At 43.1% G+C, this 20,724-nt stretch overlaps 1 protein-coding gene across 1 annotated transcript; it reads right to left on the bottom strand.

Annotated features, from left to right (window-relative positions):
- Positions 1–2,866: 2,866 nt before the first annotated feature.
- On the bottom strand, positions 2,867–20,479 carry LOC311132930 (NACHT, LRR and PYD domains-containing protein 1 homolog). Its single transcript, XM_084166318.1, has 8 exons — positions 20,150–20,479; positions 6,232–6,269; positions 6,022–6,086; positions 5,668–5,888; positions 5,282–5,541; positions 4,759–4,884; positions 4,471–4,603; positions 2,867–4,167 (listed from the first exon to the last, which is right to left on the bottom strand). The coding sequence occupies exons 1-8, from the start codon at positions 20,169–20,171 to the stop codon at positions 3,875–3,877; spliced, it is 1,158 nt and encodes a 385-aa protein (XP_084022444.1). The 5' UTR covers positions 20,172–20,479; the 3' UTR covers positions 2,867–3,874.
- Between the last annotated feature and the right edge of the window lie 245 nt (positions 20,480–20,724).

Below are 20,724 nucleotides of genomic sequence, written 5' to 3' on the forward strand. Positions count from 1 at the left end.
CTACCCTATCTCCGTTTGCCACAGTTGTGATTTCGCAGTTCTTTGTTGCCAAAAATTCTGCAAGTGACTTGTTTCCCATCACAGGTGATTTGATCTCCAACAGAATGTCGTTGTTTATCACTCCATCGGGAGATGCTGCAAGCCACGGTTCCTTTTCGCACACCACTAAGCCTTTGGTTTCAATGCTGTTGCCCAGAGTTTCCAAATAGTCCCTTGCAAGTTCCTCCCCCTCCGCTCCTTGACGGGTTGCGGCATTGCCACGGAAGGATGGGTGTAATTGTTCTGACAAAAACTTGTCAGGCGCCGTGGTTGAGCGAATGGGCACCTTTCTAGCTGTGCTCGCTGTCAAAGTAGTAGAACCGTGTTCCCAAGCTAGCGTCGACATCGCTGTGTTTACACCCGCAGACGTTGTGCAAACAACTTCCGGCGGAAATGAAATGCATTTGTGTAGAGTTATGGCGCCACCCGGGATACAGCGCGTAAACTTGTCTATTAGTTCATTTTTAGTACACTGTAAACGAACGGTATCCTTTCAGTTGAGCATATTAGAGCTTCGCCTGTCTACCGGAAGTTGACGCTGTTGCTATGCAACCTCTTGCTAGATTGTTAGCATAACAAATAGATAGACATTTTACAACTTCCGGTGTGTTCTTAAATTCAATCTGGAGTGCCAGAGCGTTTCGCTCTCGGAGCGTTCAGAGCGCACACTGGACGCTCTGGCCGAGGAGTAGGGTTGACCCGAGCGTTCTGGCCTCACAACGGCAGTCAAGCTAACTGGCTAGGCTAACGTTGGCTAGCTTGTTATCTACTTCCGGACACACATGAGAGAACACCACACTGACCATTTTACTCTCCTTAGCAGAGCTGGTTAGGCCGTTTTCATGTTATCTAGAGCGTTGGTGACTAACTGTGCTGCTGGCAACAATTTAATAACACTTTTTTGCCGACGTTTACTGACACCGGCCATTTTAAACGGTTGAGCGCAGCGCTCTGGTACACTGACGAGAGTGCTCTGAAATTGGAGTAGATAGGCAGAGCGAATTTACGAAAGCACCCGAATGTCCATTGAGAACGCACAACGACTATACCACTTAGCTAAACTAAGAATGACGGGAATAATCAAGTCAATAAACGTTGGGTAGTTAGTTAGATAGCATATAGTTAATATACTGGCAAGTTTGATGTAGTAACGTTAGGTTGCTAGCTAACATACCGGTACATACTTCTGTAATGATATGCGGTTCGTAAGGATAGTTTAGCTAACAAATTGTCAGCCAACATAACGTGTAAGGTAACTTATTTGAAAAATCATTACATTGCTGAACATTTGTCATAATTAGTTAAAGCAATTACTTTGTATCCGCTCTCGCTGGTCTTCGGCTGCATATCTTCTGCCATTTTCTTCTAATCTGAAAACGTTGTGAAGCCGCGCTCATTTTCTGAAGAATTGCATTATGGGCCCTAAAAGCACGGAAATAATGTCCACTGCTTGTATACTTCGTATTTTGGCGAATGTAGTAGTACGACATGCGGATGACACTTCACTTTTTTTGAAAAATGTCACAAACTAGATTAGCATTGGATATTGTGAAGCAGGGACAGCAGGTAGCTTAGTGGTTAAGAGCATTGTGCCAGTAACCGAAATGTCGCTGGTTCTAATCCCCGAGCTGACTAGATGAAACATCTGTCGATGTGCCCTTGAGCAAGGCACTTAAACCTAATTGCTCCTGTAAGTCGCTCTGGATAAGAGCGTCTGCTAAATGACTAAATGTAAATCTTTCCAAATGTGAGATGTTTGTTCTGAAAGGAGCTGTCAATCCAGCAGATTGTAACATACCTCGGTGTAAAGATCACCAAAAATCTTAAGGCTGTGAATGATCTTAATTCGAATCCAGTAACTGAAGATAAAATTAGATGTTATCACCAACAGGGTTTGTGATGGCGGTCTAAATGTCTTAGACTTCACTCTCTTTAATCAGATATCAAAAGTCAACTGGGTTAAAAGGTACTTTAAAAATCCTCATGGTTTCTGGAATATTATACCTCATTTTGTATTTCAGAAGCTTGAGGGCTTAATTTTTTACTACAATGTCCCTATATTGTTGGTAAACTTCCTGTGAAATTGGCAGCTTTTCACAAGCAGGCTTTAATGTGCTGGGCGTTGCTGTATAAACAACTTTTCACCTCATAAATGTTTTATATGGAATAATGGGTCGATATTACATAGAAACAAGATGTTATTTTACTGTAACTGGTTCTTGAAAAACATTGTCCTTGTCAGCCAATTAGTTAGTATTAGTGGGAATCTATTTACACTGAGAGAATTTATGGAAAGATACAACTTTGAGGTTTCAAGCAAGGAATATGACACCGTTATAAAAGCTATACCTAGTGGGATAAAATCTTTACTCCAGAATAATGCATATTTTGGAACATCTATTGTAAGCGATATCCAAGTGAATGGCATAGGTTTACTAGATAAGTAATTCAATAATCGTTTAAGGGATGTTTTCTACAGGAATTCTATTCCTTCTACTATTTTATTGGGCTTCATTGTTTGATATAAACTGGCGCAGTGCTTGGCTCACTCCACACACATTTATGGTGACCAATAAAGTAAAGGAGAGCTCCTTTAAGATTATCCATAGATTCTACCCATGTAATAGCCTGATTTTTAAATATATACCTGATGTTACTAGTGAATGCAGATTTTGTGAACTAGAAACAATCTATTGAACACATATTTTGTAATTGTTTACATAGTGAGGTGTTCTGGACTGATGTACAACTATATCTTGGCAACAAAATGCATACAACCATTGAAATATCTAAGTTTGACTACACTAATTCCACAATTGAACTTCAGTATGTCATAAATCTCTATTTTATTAGGAAAATGTTTCATACACAAATCTACATTTATGAAGAAAAAGCCCCCCTTTTTAAAAATGAGACTTGGAAAACTATTTAGCATCATTAAAACGTATACAAAACCAAATGTATTTGTTACATGTCTATTTGATTTGATATAATGTGGATTTGTATTATAATTTTCTCTCTTCCTTATTTCTTTGTGTAATCCCTCTGGCTGTTCTGTTTTTTACATGTTAGTGTTAAATAAAAAAATAAAAAATGTAGTACGACATCAGGGAACTTTTGCCATACTAACTATCCATTTTTCTTTTCTCATTTTTTCTATTAACAACAAATCAATTCAAAAAGTACATGGGGAACACAAGTGTGTATATATAAAGAATATACAAAGGACATTTGGGCTAGGGGGTACAATATCACATTACACAAGGACCTTAATACACACATTTATAATTCTAACAGCTTTTTTGTTGGCAGAGTATTTCATTGTCTTAAAATATAGTTCAGAAATTTACAACGCACAAATATCATACCCAAGACATGCTAACCTTTCACCATTACAATAACAGGGGAGGTTAGCATTTTTGGGAGGGGTATGATATTTGTGCGTTTGTAACTTTCTCACTTATCATTATTCACGATTAATTCAGGATTATCTGTAAATATGGAAGCATCCACATTAACATAGAAGTGTTTAGAAACATTATATTCATCTTTACAATAAGTGACCCCAAAATAACCCCAAAAGGGTCATATTAGATTGTGTAGAAATGCAGCAAATTAGCTTTAGATAGCCAACCCCCCCCCCCCACACACACACTTCTAAAACTAAAGTTGTGCCCCTGTATAATTACATGTGGAAATAAAAGGAATGAGCCTATGCTCCTTTTATGTTTGTTTTTTCTAGTAAACACAAATAAATACAAAGCGTAACTGCCATCATTCATGCCCTTTCCCCTAAAATAAACTTCAAATGCCCCCCATTCACCAACCCAGCTCCTCATTCCCGCTTCAGGTGATTGATTAGGTTTGGCTCCATCTCTGTCAGGATCTCTAAGAACCGATCTTTACCTTCGGGGCCACATCCTTTTAAGGGCCCATCAAAGAGCTCCCTCATCTTCTTCTGGTTGTTATTTTCAGCTATCACGTCACTGTAGCCATCAGCAGTGATGACTCCACTCTTCAGGAGTCTGTCCAAGATGGGATCGACCTGACTCACTCTGTCAATAAGGGCTGTCTGGTGGAGGTCCACAAAGTGCTGGTCTGAGGTCAAGATGGGACCCGTGTATTCAGCTATAAAAGGAAACTGATACAATTACTTTGCCTTTTCTTATGACATGACATTAAACACATTTCTAGGACGGGATTCAATCAAAGGCGCAGTATTGACAAGTGCATTACACTTTACTTTTAAAGGTAGTTTACGATTGAGCTGATATCGGCAGTGTTTACCATGAATGCGATCTCCATGAATGTAAAGGAATATGCCTTTAAAAGGTGCATTGTCTGTAGTGCAGCGTGCAACTCGCCTGAGGAATCCCGGCCTTAAACTATATTTGACATTTATGATTACTAAGTCAATGGATCTTTTCTGACCTTCTCGTATTTCATGGTTCCATATGGTTTGTTTACGACTTTTACAGCTTAGGTTCAGACTGAAGTCAAAATCTGCGTCTCTTATAAACACCTCAAAGAAGTATGGTGGGTCAACATGTGCGAGCTCCAATCTCTGAGACAATAGATAGATAGTGTTAGTCTAACAAACATGGAACATACAGTTTCTTGAAGTTCGCTGAAATTAGTGATTATTTGGGGGGGTGGGGGGTTCTGGGCATGTGCAATGTTTTGGATTTAATTAATGTTCTATACAAGTTCAAACCGTACACGAGGGTTAACATCAGAAGGACACGATGTCGTGAGGTAAAAATCACTAGTCAACCATTGTGACTTCTCTGGTCTTGGTTTTAGGATCCTTGTGGATCCATGACACTTCTCCTGTTTCTCCACTGCCTGTAGAACAAGCAAACACATCCATCACTGTGTATTGTACTGTATACTTCCAATGACCATTTGTTCTCAACATTGTTTTAGGTTAGACAAGAAAAAGGAAAAACTATCACTACAAATGGGTGCCAAGTGTCATAAAAAATCAAAGTCCAGGCACGTGTGGGTTTGAACGTTAAAAAGCCTTTAAATGTGTGGGCTAAGTCATTCAAATACACCAACACGTCTTGGCTAATGCCTTGATCAGGGTGTCTGATTGTTTTATGTTTGTCTGATCTGATTTGGAGTGTTTTGATGTTTTTTTGAATCACTGGCAATTGTTGCTGAGAGGACCATCCTGGTTGAATAAATACTTTATATGGAAGTAACAATGAGGAAGAGGAACAGAGTTAGCCTTAATAACCTGTGTTAATGCAGGATCACATGGCATCAGATAAGCACGTAGCGTGAGGTGTGCTGTCCTGGCCCGATAAATCTGCAAGTCACAGTGCACGGAACACCCTAATGCCTGCAGGATAACACCCCTCAGAGAGAAAGATGGATGGAGAATCTTGACGTGGAAGCGGGTGACCTTATCCACTTGTTCTATGGACACGCCTCGGTCTGCTACATGAAGAACTCTCACTTTCTGCTTTATGGAGGGATCATAACGATCTCCAACCCCTAAAATGGACACAAACCAGAACATTTGCATTAATATCAGTTTGATTAAAACATTTATTTTAAAATGTATTGAGAATTCCCAGGTCAATAAAACAATGTCTTGTTCAGTATAGCTGACATCCATACATTCACCAAAACAGGCAAAATGTGGCAGATGCACTTCTTCCAGTTTTCCTTCAATGATTTTGATGTCCAGTAGGGGGCCTCCTTGCCTGTACCCCATGCTTTGTAGCACTGCCCTGTGAGGGTCCCAAGAGCTGAAGTGGTACTGAAGTGTGACTTTGCTCTCACATACCCAGCGCAGCCCTGATACTCTGCACTCATAACGCCCTGCAATAGATTCAAGTCTGGAAGAAGGGAATGCAAATTAGGTAACCAAAACATTAAATGAACAGAGGATTCAGTAATTCAGTTTATCAGGATTTGTTCGTGACAGGTGCTAATGATTGAGGTAGGGGAAAGTAAGTCCAAGGTGTTTACCTGTAGATTGAAATCTCATTTTCTGTAGACACTAAGGGCTCACGCTCAATCCAAATTTCTGCGGTCTGTTCAAGATTGAGCAACCAAATATGGTAAAACCTTCAGATTAATCTTTCTAAAATATTTGGCAATTATTGCAACAACAGTTATGAGCCGTGAGTGTAGAATAAGTAGATTTGTCATAATAATATCAACATTTTGTCCTCTCACCTTAAGATGGCTGCAACTCAAGCATTCCGTCAGAGTATCTGAAGTCAAGTCACATAATAAATAAGGATTGAATTCACCAGGCAATGTATCTATCCAGTAAGCAAGTGATTCTAGGAATGAACCCATCCATGAATAATGAATAAACAAAAAAAATCAACCATCCAGATATTTAAGTACATTATCATTTGATTAGCTTTATTTATTTTCCTCAAGGACCTCAGCCACCCGAGCCATGGCCTGTACTCGCCTTCTGGATGGTAGCGGGTGGTCAGTACAGGTGCATCAAAGCTGAAACCGTGGGACTGCCATCTTAAGCTGCTAAAACAGCTTCTATCTCAAAGCCATCAGACTGTCAAATAGTCACCACAAGCCAGCCTCCACCCAGTACAGTACCCTGCCCTGAACTTTAGTCACTGTCACTAGCCAGCTACCACCCGGTTACTCAACCCTGCACCTTAGAGGCTGCTGCCCTATATACAGTGCATTCGTAAGTATTCAGACCCCTTTACCTTTTCCACTTTGTTACGTTACAGCCTTATTCTCATCAATCTACACACAATACCCCATAATGACAAAGCAAAAACAGGTTTTTAGAAAATTTAGGAAATGTATAACAAATAAAAAACAAATACCTTATTTACATAAGTATTCAGACCCTTTGCTATGAGACTCGAAATTGAGCTCAGGTGCATCCTGTTTCCACTGATCATTGTTGAGATGTTTCTAAAACTTGGGAGTCCACCTGTGGTAAATTCAATTGACTGGACATGATTTGGAAAGGCATACACCTGTCTATATAAAGTCCCACATTGACAGTGCGTGTCAGAGCAAAAACCAAGCCATGAGGTTGAAGGAATTGTCCGTAGAGCTTCGAGACAGGATTGTGTCAAGGCCCAGATCTGGGGAAGGGTACAAAAACATTTCTGCAGCATTGAAAGTCCCCAAGAACACAGTGGCCTCCATCATTCTTAAATGGAAGAAGTTTGGAACCACCAAGACTTCCTAGAGCTGGCTGCCTGGCAAAACTGAGCAATCGGGGGAGAAGGGCCTTGGTAAGGGAGGTGACCAAGAACCCGATGGTCACTCTGACAGAGCTCGAGAGTTCCTCTGTGGAGATGGGAGAACCTTCCAGAAGGACACCTTCTCTGCAGCACTCCACCAAATCAGGCCTTTATGGTAGAGTGGCCAGACAGAACACACTCCTCAGTAAAAGGCACATGACAGCCCGCTTGGAGTCTGCCAAAAGGCACCTAAAGGACTCTCAGACCATGAGAAACAAGATTCTCTGGTCTGATGAAACCAAGATTGAACTCTTTGGCCTGAATGCCAAGCTTCACGTTTGGAAGAAATCTGGCACCATCCCTACGGTGAAGCATGATGGTGGCAGCATCATGCTGTGGGGATGTTTTTCAGCGTCAGGGACTGGGAGACTAGTAAAGTTTGAAGGAAAGATGAACAGAGCAAAGTATAGAGAGATCCTTGATGAAAACCTGCTCCAGAGCGCTCAGGACCTTAGACTGGGGTGAAGGTTCACCTTCCAACAGGACAACGACCCTAAGCACACAGCCAGGAGTGGCTTCGGGACAAGTCTCTGAATATCCTTGAGTGGCCCAGCCAGAGCCCGGACTTGAACTCGATCGAACATCTCTGGAGAGACCTGAAAATAGCTGTGCAGCGACGCACGCCATCCAACCTGACAGAGCTTGAGAGGATCTGAGGAGAAGAATGGGAGAAACTCCCCAAATACAGGTGTGCCAAGCTTGTAGCATCATACCCAAGAAGACTCGAGGCTGTAATCGCTGCCAAAGGTGCTTCAACAAAGTACTGAGTAAAGGGTCTGAATACTTATGTAAATGTAATATTTCAATTTTTTATGTGTAGATTGATGAGGGGATAATTTAAAAAAAATCAATTTTAGAATAAGGCTGTAACGTAACAAAATGTGGAAAAAGTCAAGGAGTCTGAATACTTTCCGAATGCACTGTTCACTTTAATAATGTTTACATACTGTTTTACCCACTTTACATGTATATAATGTATTCTAGTCAAGGCCTATCCTATTTAACTATTGCTGTACATATACTATTATATCCTACGTATTACATATACATACACTATCAGTCAAAAGTATGGATACACAAACTCATTTGAGAGTTTTTCTTTATTTTTACATTGTAGAATAATAGAAGACATCAAAACTATGGAATCATGTAGTAACCAAAAAAAGTGTTAAACAAATCAAAATATATTTTATATTTGAGATTCTTCAAATAGCCACCCTTTGCCTTGATGACAGCTTTGCACACTCTTGGCATTCTCTCAACCAGATTCATGAGGTCGTCACCTGGAATGCATTTCAATTAACAGTTGTGCCTTGTTAAAAGTTAATTTGTGGAATTTCTTTCCTTCTTAATGCATTGGAGCCAATCAGTTGTGTTGTGACAAGGTAAGGGGGGTATACAGAAGATAGCCCTATTTGGTAAAAGACCAAGTCCATATTATGGCAAGAACAGCTCAAATAAGCAAAGAGAAACGACAGTCCATCATTACTTTAAGACATGAAGGTCAGTCAATACGGAAACTTTCAAGAACTTTTAAAGTTTTTTCATGTGCAGTCGCAAAAACCATCAAGCACTATGATGAAACGGGCTCTCATGAGGCCCGCCACAGGAATGGAAGACCCAGATTTACCTCTGCTGCAGAGAATAAGTTCATTAGAGTTACCAGCCTCAGAAATTGCAGCCCAAATAAATGCTTCAGAGTTCAAGTCACAGACACATCTCAACATCAACTGTTCAGAGGAGACTGTGTGAATCAGGCCTTCATGGTCGAATTGCTGCAAATAAACCACTACTAAAGGACACCAATAAGAAGAAGAGACCTGCTTGGGCCAAGAAACACGAGAAATTGACATTAGACCGGTGGAAATGTGTCCTTTGGTCTGGAGTCCAAATTGGAGATTTTTGCTGGTGATACTGTCTGTGATTTATTTAGAATTCAAGGCACACTTAACCAGCATGGCTACCACAGCATTCTGCAGCGATACGCCATCCCATCTGGTTTGGGCTTAGTGGGACTATCATTTGTTTTTCAACAGGACAATGACCCAACACACCTCCAGGCTGTGTAAGGGCTATTTTACCAAGAAAGAGAGTGATGGAGTGCTGCATTAGATGACCTGGCCTCCACAATCACCCGACCTCAACCCAATTGAGATGGTTTGGGATGAGTCGGACGGCAGAGTGAAGGAAAAGCAGCCAACAAGTGCTCAGCATATGTGGGAACTCCTTCAAGACTGTTGGAAAAGCATTCCAGGTGAAGCTGTTTGAGAGAATGCCAAGAGTGTGCAAAGCTGTCATCAAGGCAAAGGGTGGCTATTTGAAGAATCTCAAATATAAAATATATTTTGATATATATATATATATATATATATATATACACACACACAGTACCAGTCAAAAGTTTGGACACACCTACTCATTCCAGGGTTTTTCTTTATTTTTACTATTTTCTACATTGTAGAATAATAGTGAAGACATCAAAACTATGAAATAACACGTGGCTACTTTGAAGAATCTAAAATATGAAATATATTTTTATTTGTTTAACACTTTTTTGGTTACTACATGATTCCATATGTGTTATTTCATAGTTTTGATGTCTTCACTATTATTCTACAATGTAGAAAATAGTAAAAAATAAAGAAAAACCCTGGAATGAGTAGGTGTGTCCAAACCTTTGACTGGCACTGTATATATATATATATATATATATATATATATATATATATATATATATAAAATAAATAAAAAAAAGTGTTAAACAAATAAAAATACATTTTAGATTTTAGATTCTTCAAAGTAGCCACCCTTTGCCTTGATGACAGGTTTGCACTCTGGAGCAGTGAACGCGTGTTCTCTGGAGTGAAGAATCACGCTTGACCATCTGGCAGTCTGACGGACGAATCTGGGTTTGGCGGATGCCAGGAGAACGCTACCTGGCCGAATTCATAGTGCCAACTGTAAAGTTTGGTGAAGGAGGAATAATGGTCTGAGGGTTGTTTTTCATGGTTCGGGCTAGGACCCTTAGTTCCAGTGAAGTGAAATCTTAACGCTACAGCGTTCAATGACATTCTGTGCTTCCAACTTTGTGGCAACAGTTTGTTGAAGGCCCTTTCCTGTTTCAGCATGACAAAGCCCCTGTGCATAAAGCAAGGTCCATACAGAAATGGTTTGTCGAGATCGGTGTGGAAGAACTTGACTGTCCTGCACAAAGCCCTGACCTCAACCCAATCTAACAACTTTGGGATGAATTGGAACGCAGACTGCGAGCCAGGCCTAATCGCCCACCATTAGTGCCCGACCTCACTAATGCTCGTGGCTGAATGGAAGCAAGTCCCCGCAGCAATGTTCTAACATCTAGTGGAAAGCCTTCCCAAAACAGTGGAGGCTGTTACAGCAGCAAAGGGTGACCAACTCCATATTAATGGCCATGATTTTGGAATGAGATGTTCGATGAGCAGGATACACTACATGACCAAAAGTATGTGGACACCTGCTTGTCAAACATCTCATTCCAAAATCATGGGCATTAATATGGAGTTGGTCCCCCCTTTGCCGCTATAACAGCCTCCACTCTTCTGGGCGCTGCTGAGCACTTCAGCACTCGGCGGTCCCATTCTGTGAGCTTGTGTGGCCTACCACTTCGCGGCTGAGCTATTGTTGCTCGTTTCATGTAGTTTTATTGAAGAAGCCAACAGTGCCTTAGCCAGCGTCTAAGAACTTCCATATCCTGTGCGTAGAACAATTTGCATCCGGTCTATAACCTAACAGTTTAGCACCATACCAGCAGGTGGCATCCAAGCCTTACATATAACATCTATTTTCCTTTCAATGTTTACGTTTTGAACCACAACAGTTAACAAATAGACCCAACATCGTTGCCTACAATGATGAACTGAAAATATAATTGTTCTTGCCTTTTTTTTTTTTTTTTTTTACACAATGCAATACAACTTGATACTTCTACAATAGTAAAACTGTGTGTCCGCCCCAAAGTCTCTCGTCCATAACCCATCGGCTTTAGGTCAGTGAAACCTGTCACTTATAGATTTAGTATTTGGGTGGTCATGACAGACGGCCACTACGCAGATGCACAGCGGGTATTTCAGTGTCTATTTGTGGTGCAGGTGTGCTTTTGGCACATATGCCTGTGTGTTATGTGACTCACCCATATGCCCCTCCCCACAGTCCTTCAACTTCTCAGCCTCATTTCCAGACTTTCCAGTTACCACTGCCCTGTCTGGGTCTGGCTGACCACGCTCCAATTTCTCATGCTGTGGCGTTGAATGAGTTTCATCCTTGTGCGGCCTGTTCTGCCACTCGAGGGTCCACTCTGTTGAGTCTGTAGAGTGTGCCATCGACGTCCACAAGAAACGACCGGGGAGCGACCCTCTTCAGACAGGAACCGAGCCGCCACCGTCCTGTCCGGTCACCTGGTAATGGTCGCATTCTGATCTCCAACGTTCAAGTCAGGGAGGTCTCTGGTGGCCACCTCATAGTGTGATTAGGCAATCCTCATTTTCTGAGTTTCTCAGTGACACCCACAACCACAGAGGGCTGCAGCAGGCTTGGTGCCGCCGGCAGCGATGACTTGAGTCTGCGTGACACGAGACGCTGTGCGGGGCTACTGTCCATCCCCTCAGTGGGCGTGTTGTGCCACTGCAGTTTAGCTGACCAAGTCCGTACCGTCTAGCTTGGCCCTTTTGCATAAGCCTTTCACCATCTTGACAGCTGACTGTGCCTTTCCATTGGCTTGTGGATGGTGAGGGGACAAGGTGATATGAGTGCATCCCCACTCCTCTGCAAATTGTATGAATCTGGCTGAATCATAGCACCCCCCATTGTCTGTGATTACACAGTCTGGTTTCCCACTGGACTTTGCAGCGTGTGATGACCGTGTCAGCTGATACGTCTGGTAGTGGCTCCACCTCCCAGTAATCTGAGTAATGATCAACCATGATCAGGAAGTCCTTCCCTGCATAGGCAAAAAGGTCCATGCTCACTGTTTGCCATGGGCGCTCTGGGATGTCATGTGACATCATTGATTCATTTTGCTTTGCTCGTGCATATTCATTACAGGCTGAGCAGTTGGAATGGCGCCGGAGGGGATGGCTGCCGTTTTATGGACTCTTAACCAACCGTGCTATTTTGTGTGTTTTTTCGCATTGTTTTAAACTTATTTTGTACATAATGTTGCTGCTACCATCTCTTATGACCGAAAAGAGCTTCTGGACATCAGAACAGCGATTACTCACCTTGAATTGGAGGAATAATTTTTATTTTATGAGTCGGACGAGAGGGATTTGCTCCAGACACCCGACAGAGCCCTCATCCCCGTCATTCGCAGTAGAAAGAAAATAAGATATAGCGGAAGGAGATCGGGGTGCTTGGTAAGGAGCCGGCGATGAGTGGCTAATCTGCCTTTGCCATCGATACTATTGGCCAATTTACAATCGCTTGATAATAAAATGGACAAACTACAGGCACGAACATCCTACCAACGGGACATAAAAAACTGTAATATCTTATGTTTCACCGAGTCGTGGCCGAACGATGACATGAATAACATACAGCTGGCGGGTTATACACTGTATCGGCAGGAAAGAACGGCAGCCTCTGGTAAGATAAGAGGTGGCGGTCTATGTATATTTGTAAACAACAGCTGGTGCACGATATGTAAGGAAGTCTCAAAGTTTTGCTCGCCTGAGGTAGAATATCTCATGATAAACTGTAGTCCACACTATCTACCAAGAGAGTTTATCTATATTTTTCGTAACTGTCTATTTACCACCACAAACCGTTGCTGGCACTAAGACCACACTCAATGAACTGTATACGGCCATAAGCAAACAGGAAAAAGCTCATCCAGAGGCGGCGCTCCTAGTGGCCGGGGACTTTAATGCAGGGAAACTTAAATCCGTTTTACCTAATTTCTACCAGCATGTTAAATGTGCAACCAGAGGGAAAAAACTATAGACCACCTTTACTCCACACACAGAGACGCATACAAAGCTCTCCCTCGCCCTCCATTTGGAAAATCTGACCATAATTATATCCTCATGATTCCTGCTTACAGGCAAAAACTAAAGCAGGAAGCACCAGTGACTCGGTCAATAAAAAAGTGGTCAGATGAAGCAGATGCTAAGCTACAGGACTGTTTTGCTAGTACAGACTGGAATATGTTCCGGGATTCTTCCGATGGCATTGAGGAGTACACCACATCAGTCACTGGCTTCATCAATAAGTGCATCAATGACGTTGTCCCCACAGTGACTGTACGTACATACCCCAACCAGAAGTCATGGATTACAGGCAACATCTGCACTGAGCTAAAGGGTAGAGCTGCCGCTTTCAAGGAGCGGGACTCTAACCCGGAAGCTTATAAGAAATCTCGCTATGCCCTCCGACGAACCATCAAACAGGCAAAGCGTCAATACAGGACTAAGATCGAATCGTACTACACCGGCTCCGACGCTCGTCGGATGTGGCAGGGCTTGCAAACTATTACAGACTACAAAGGGAAGCACAGCCGTGAGCTGCCCAGTGACACGAGCCTACGAGACCAGCTAAATTACTTCTATGCTCGCTTCGAGGCAAGTAACACTGAAACATGCATGAGAGTACCAGCTGTTCTGGATGACTGTGTGATCACGCTCTCCATTGCCGATGTGAGTAAGACCAGACGGATTACAAGGACTCTGAGCATGCGCTGACCAACTGGCAAGTGTCTTCACTGACATTTTCAACCTCTCCCTGTCTGAGTCTGTAATACCAACATGTTTAAAGCAGACAACCATAGTCCCTGTGCCCAAGAACACTAAGGTAACCTGCCTAAATGACTACTGACCCATAGCACTCACGTCTGTAGCCATGAAGTGCTTTGAAAGGCTGGTCATGGCTCACATCAACACCATTATCCCAGAAACCCTAGACCCACTCCAATTTGCATATAGCCCCAACAGATCCACAGATGATGCAATCTCTATTGCCCTACACACTGCCCTTTCACACCTGGACAATAGGAACACCTATGTGAGAATGCTATTCATTGACTACTGCTCAGCGTTCAACACCAAAGTGCCCTCAAAGCTCATCACTAAGCTAAGGACCTTGGGACTAAACACCTCCCTCTGCAACTGTATCCTGGACTTCCTGACGGGCCGCCCCCATGTGGTAAGGGTAGGTAACAACACATCCGCCACGCTGATCCTCAACACGGGGGCCCCTCAGGGGTGCATGCTCAGTCCCCTCCTGTACTCCCTGTTCACTCATGACTGCATGGCCAGGCACGACTCCAACATCATCATTAAGTTTGCCAATGGCAAAACAGTGGTAGGCCTGATCACCAACGACGACGAGACAGCCTATAGGGAGGTGGTCAGAGACCTGGCCGTGTGGTGCCAGGACAACAACCTCTCCCTCAACGTGATCAAGACAAAGGAGATGATTGTGGACTACAGGAAAAAGAAGAGTACCGAGCACGCCCCCATTCTCATCTACGGGGCTGTAGTGGAGCAGGTTGAGAGCTTCAAGTTCCTTGGTGTCCACATCACCAACAAACTAACATGGTCCAAGCAAACCAAGACAGTCGTGAAGAGGGTACGACAAAACCTATTCCCCCTAAGGAGACTGAAAAGATTTGGCATGGGTCCTCAGATCCTCAAAAGGTTCTACAGCTGCACCATCGAGAGCATCCTGACTGGTTGCATCACTGCCTGGTATGGCAACTGCTCGGCCTCCGACCACAAGGCACTACAGAGGGTAGTGCGTACGGCCCAGTACATCACTGGGGCCAAGCTTCCTGCCATCCGGTACCGCTTGCCGTGCGGTAGCAGAGAGAACAGTCTATGACTAGGGTGGCTGGAGTCTTTGACAATTTTTAGGGCCTTCCTCTGACACCGCCTGGTATAGAGGAAGGCCCTAAAAATTGTCAAAGACTCCAGCCACCCTAGTCATAGACTGTTCTCTCTGCTACCGCACGGCAAGCGGTACCGGAGCGCCAAGTCTAGGTCCAAGAGGCTTCTAAACAGCTTCTACCCCCAAGCCATAAGACTCCTGAACATATAATCAAATGGCTACCCAGACTATTTGTATTTCCCTCCACCCCTCTTTTACGCTGCTGCTACTCTCTGTTTATTATCTATGCATAGTCACTTTAATAACTCTACCTACATGTACATATTACCCCAATTACCTCGACTAACCGGTGCCCCCGCACATTGACTCGGTACCTGTACCCCCTGTATATAGCCTCGCTATTGTTATTTTTACTGCTGCTCTTTAATTATTTGTTACTTTTATTTTGTATTATTTTATATTGTATTTTTATTTTTTGGGTATTCTTTCTTAAAACTGCATTGTTGGTTAAGGGCTTGTAAGTAAGCATTTCACTGTAAGGTCTACACCTGTTGTTTTCGGCGCATGTGACAAATAAAATTTGATTTGATATATAGTCCTTGATTTTCCCTCTCATGTTCGGCCAGAAATGTGTGCCCCTTGCTTGTCTATAGCGTGCCTTCCCGCCAATGTGGCTAGCATGTATGCGGCTAGCATTTCCGCCCTCAGTGCCCCGTTTTGCACGTTGATTTCATCACGAAAGGACCAATAATCTCTTACACTCAGAGGTGTCCTCTTTCACAGCTGGCCATCCTGAGAGAACAACTGACTTGACCTCAGTGTACTGTAAAATCTGACGGAACCTGTGGTTTGTAACATTGAGATGCTGTGCCTGGTCAATGTGTGTGAATGCAGCCTGCTAACTTTTTACGTTGCACACAGTGTGCTGTGTGTGTGGTGCATCTGTCCCCCTGCCTTGTGTTGTTGCTCTGCTCAGAGCGTCGCTGATGTACATTTCCGGCCCAAGCTTGTAGAGGACACCCAAGTTGTAGTTTTGCAGCTGCATTAACATACCTTGGAGACGCTTAGGGGCACAGAGGAGCTGCTTCTTGAAGATTGCGATTGGCTTATGATCCGTCTCAGCTGTAATTAACTCTGCCATACAGATATTGATGAAATCTCTGGCAAGCAAATACAATACTCAAACATTCCTTTTCTATTTGAGCGTAGTTTTGCTCTGTTGGCGTCCATGATCGCGAAGCAAACGCCACGGGCTGTCCGTGTTGCATTAGGCAGCACCCTAATCCATTCTTGCTTGCGTCACTTTGCACAGTGACCGGTTTCAAGACGTCGTAGTACCTCAGAACAGGCGTGACAGACACCAGGAGCTTTATTTCCTGTACAGCTTGTTCATGTTTAGGCAGCCAGTGCCACACACTGTTTTTGTCCAGGAGCCGGCGAAGTGGATCACACACCTCAGACAGCTTGGGCAGGAACTTGGCCAGGTATGTCACAAATCCAATTAAACTTGGCATCAGTGGGTGTCCGCATGTCCAGTTTAGCCCTGGTCTTCTCTGGGTCTATTCTCAGTCCCTCGGAGGATAGTATGTGTCCATGAAACTGAACTGCTTTCAGCTTGAACTACAGCTTTTGCACACTGAGCCGGAGTCTCACCTCCCTGCACCGCTCCATCAGTGCGTGCAGATTGTTGTTGTGGTCACGCTCCGCCTCTTCATTGGAGTCACGGCATCGATGGCTCTGAGGTCCCCCAGCTGTTCATGTTGCTTACGTTGATAAATCTCAGGGACCACGGACACCCCAAAGGGAAGTTTCAGCCATCTCATCCTCCCCCATGGCGTCCAGAACATCATTATCCTGCTGCTGTCCTCATCAAGTTTACACTGGAGAAAGGCATCTCGAACATCCACCAGCGCAAATACGCGTGCCTTAGGCAGTTTGTACAACACATCCTCTAATGTTGGCATAAGGTAGTGAGACCTTTTCAGTGCTAGATTAAAGGGTTTGGGGTCCATACATGATCTGATGTTTTCTGGCTTGGCAACTACAACTATGTAGCTTATCCAGGGTGTCGGCTCAGTCACTGGGGTAATATGTCCATCACGTTCATATTTCTCCAGTTGGGCTTTCACTTGTGCCTTCAAGGCTACAGGCACATTCTGTGGTGCACATTGTACAGTGGTGCAACTTGGGTCCAGTACGAAGTGGACATCTCCTGGCACAGACTCCACTGGATCGTTGAAAACGTCATAACTGCACTCAGCAGCTGTTCTTTGGTTAAAGGTCCTTTGAGGCACTGCTCCACTTTGTTTAGCTCCGCTGGTATTTTGACAGTCATGAGTCCTAAGCGCTCACACGTAGAACCAGAGAGTAATGGATTTTGGTCCATCTCCACAACTTCAAACACTAGCTTGTGCTTAACTCCCTTAATGACACAGTCTGTGTGATATCGCCCCATTGATCTCATTAACTCTCCCGAGTATAGCTTCAGTAGTGTGTTGCTTGCCTGTAGTGGGGTATTTGGTGATATTCTCTCTTTCACTCTCTTGCATGTTGCCCCGGTGTTGAGCTGGCATTCTTGTCTTTTATTATTCAATCTTAGCTGCACCAACCATTTCTGTCCCTGAGAGTGAGCTGTGCTGATCAATTCCGTGGTGTAGACCAGTTCCTCATTGTCAGAGCCTCCCTCTCTCTGTATATATATATTATCCTCCACAACATGCACTTTCTTTACTCTGCCTGATCTGTCCCCTGCCTGACACACCTTGGCAAAATGATTTGCAACACCACAGGACCTGCATGTTTTGCCATAAGCTGGGCATTGCTCTCCACCCAGCTTGTGATTGTTACCACAGTATGTACAGTTTTTGTTATGTAATGTCACCCGACCTCTCATGGGTGTGCTCTCCTGTGGTTTGTACCTCTGCTGTCTCTCTGCTGCATTCACTGTATCCACTTGTATTCCATCTATCGTCCTCATGCGTTTCTCAGTAACCTCAGCTACACTGCATATTTCCACAGCCTCTGGTAAGCCAAAAACCCAGTTCTCGTAGCAATCGCCGTCTCGTTCCTTCACTTGCAATGCCTAATACGATCTGGCTCTTCTCCTGCAATCGCGTAATAAAACTGTAGGTCGACTCATCTGTATCCAATCAGTTATGTTGTGACTAGGTAGGGGTGGTATACGGAAGATAGCCCTATTTGGTAAAAGACCAAGTCCATATTATGGCAAGAACAGTTCAAATAAGCAAAGAGAAACGACAGTACATCATTACTTTAAGACATGAAGGTCAGTCAATACGGAACATTTCAATAACTTTGAAAGTTTCTTCAAGTGCAGTCGCAAAAACCATCATGCACTATGATGAAACTGACTCTTATGAGGACCACCACAGGAAAGGAAGACCCAGAGTTACCACTGCTGCAGAGGACACGTTCATTAGAGTTACCAGCCTCAGAAATTGCAGCCCAAAATAATGCTTCACAGAGTTTAAGTAACAGACACATCTCAACATCAACTGTTCAGAGGAGACTGCGTGAATCAGGCCTTCATGGTCGAATTGCTGCAAAGAAACCACCCCTAAAGGACACCAATAAGAAGAAGAGACTTGCTTGGGCCACGAAACACGAGCAATGGACATTAGACCAGTGGAAATCTGTCCTTTGGTCTGATGAGTCCAAATTTGAGATTTTTAGTTCCAACATCCGTGTCTTTGTGAGACGCAGAGTAGGTGAACGGATGATCTCTGCATGTGTGGTTCCCACTGTGAAGCATGGAGGAGGAGGTGTGATGGTGTGGGGGTGCTTTGCTGTAACACTGTTTGTGATTTATTTAGAATTCAAGGCACACTTAACCAGCATGGCTACCACAGCATTCTGCAGCGATACGCCATCCCATCTGGTTTGCGCTTAGTGGAACTATAATTTGTTTTTCAACAGGACAATGACCCAAAACACACCTCCAGGCTATGTAAGGGCTATTTGACCAAGGAGAGTGATGGAGTGCTGCATCAGATGACCTGGCCTCCACAATCACCCGACCTCAACACAATTGAGATGGTTTGGGATGAGTTGGACCGCAGAGTGAAGGAAAAGCAGCCAACAAGTGCTCAGCATATGTGGAAACTCCTTCAAGACTGTTGGAAAAGCATTCCTCATGAAGCTGGTTGAGAGAATGCCAAGAGTGTGCAAAGCTGTCATCAAGGCAAAGGGTGGCTATTTGAAGAATCTCAAATATAAAATATATTTTTGATTTGATTAACACTTTATTGGTTACTACATGATTCCATATATGTTATTTCATAGTTTTGATGTCTTCACTATTATTCTACAATGTAGAAAATAGTAAAAATAAAGAAAAACCCTTGAATAAGTAGGTGTGTCCAAACTTTTGACTGGTACTATATATATATATATATATATATGACTGGTACTGTATACATGTGTGTGTATATATGTGTATAGCGATTTCTTTATTCAATTATTTTACTTTTTAGATTTGTGTGTATTGTTGTGTATTACTGCACTGTTGGAGCTAGGAGCACAAGCATTTCAGTACACCCGAATTTAACATCTGCTAAACATGTATATGTGACCAATAAAATGTGATTTGACTTATCTTCACATAGCTTTACATACACTTACTTCTGGGAAGTTATTCATCTTTGTGGAAATGAATGTTTGTACTTGTCTCAGGAAGTTCTTTACTTGTTTCAGGAAGTTCTTTACTTGCTTTAATACAAATAATAAATAAAATGTACTTTAAATAGCCGTTTTACATCAGCAGTTGGCATAAAGTGCTTTACAGATAAGACTACCCAGTCTAAAACTACAGTACTTGGCTACGAAGGCAGGAACCTATGAAGAAACATAGGCTCTTCTGGCTGTGCCTGGTAGAGACCTGTTATTTTATGCGAACACTTTTTTATAGCACATATAGTCGGCCTGCAATGAAATGGGAAGAGTAGGCCTACCTCACAGAAGGGTATCGGTATAACACTCACCTTGGTGTTTTGACGTGGCCATTTTCAGCCAGTTACGGTTTAAATGGATGATATCAGTTTCCTGCTTCTGTCCGGTTCAACTGTAATTCACAACAGTACGCCGAGTGCTAGTTTACTTCCTCTTTCTCCAAATACTGCCTTATTTTGACCTATCTCAACCTGTGTTATTTTCTCCCTCTAACATCCACTAAATGCATATACAACAACAAATAACCCTCTCTCAGAAAAAGAAGAGAAGAGAAATATAAATAGAAGACTCTTTCGGGGATGTGAGAAAGTACATGCCTCACGACCAAGGGAGAAGGCTGGAACGACCTAGCTATGTGAACTGAGCCACAATAGCGATTAGCGACAGTAGTGGAATCAGCGGTTGGCCTTCAAGATAAAAGTTCCGCATTGAAACTGATGCAAACCGGTACAAATAGTGGAATCACGTCATTAGGACTAGATAATGCTACAATGTTGTTATATAAATTAAACAAAAGACAATAAAGCAAGCAATAACTAAATGTACTGTATAAGACTAGTGGTGTCTGGAGAAGTGGGTATACTCTAATTTTGCCAAACGGCCCGCC

The sequence above is a fragment of the Coregonus lavaretus genome (assembly GCF_964263955.1).
Source record: "Coregonus lavaretus genome assembly, chromosome: 7".
Classification (NCBI taxonomy): domain Eukaryota; kingdom Metazoa; phylum Chordata; class Actinopteri; order Salmoniformes; family Salmonidae; genus Coregonus; species Coregonus lavaretus.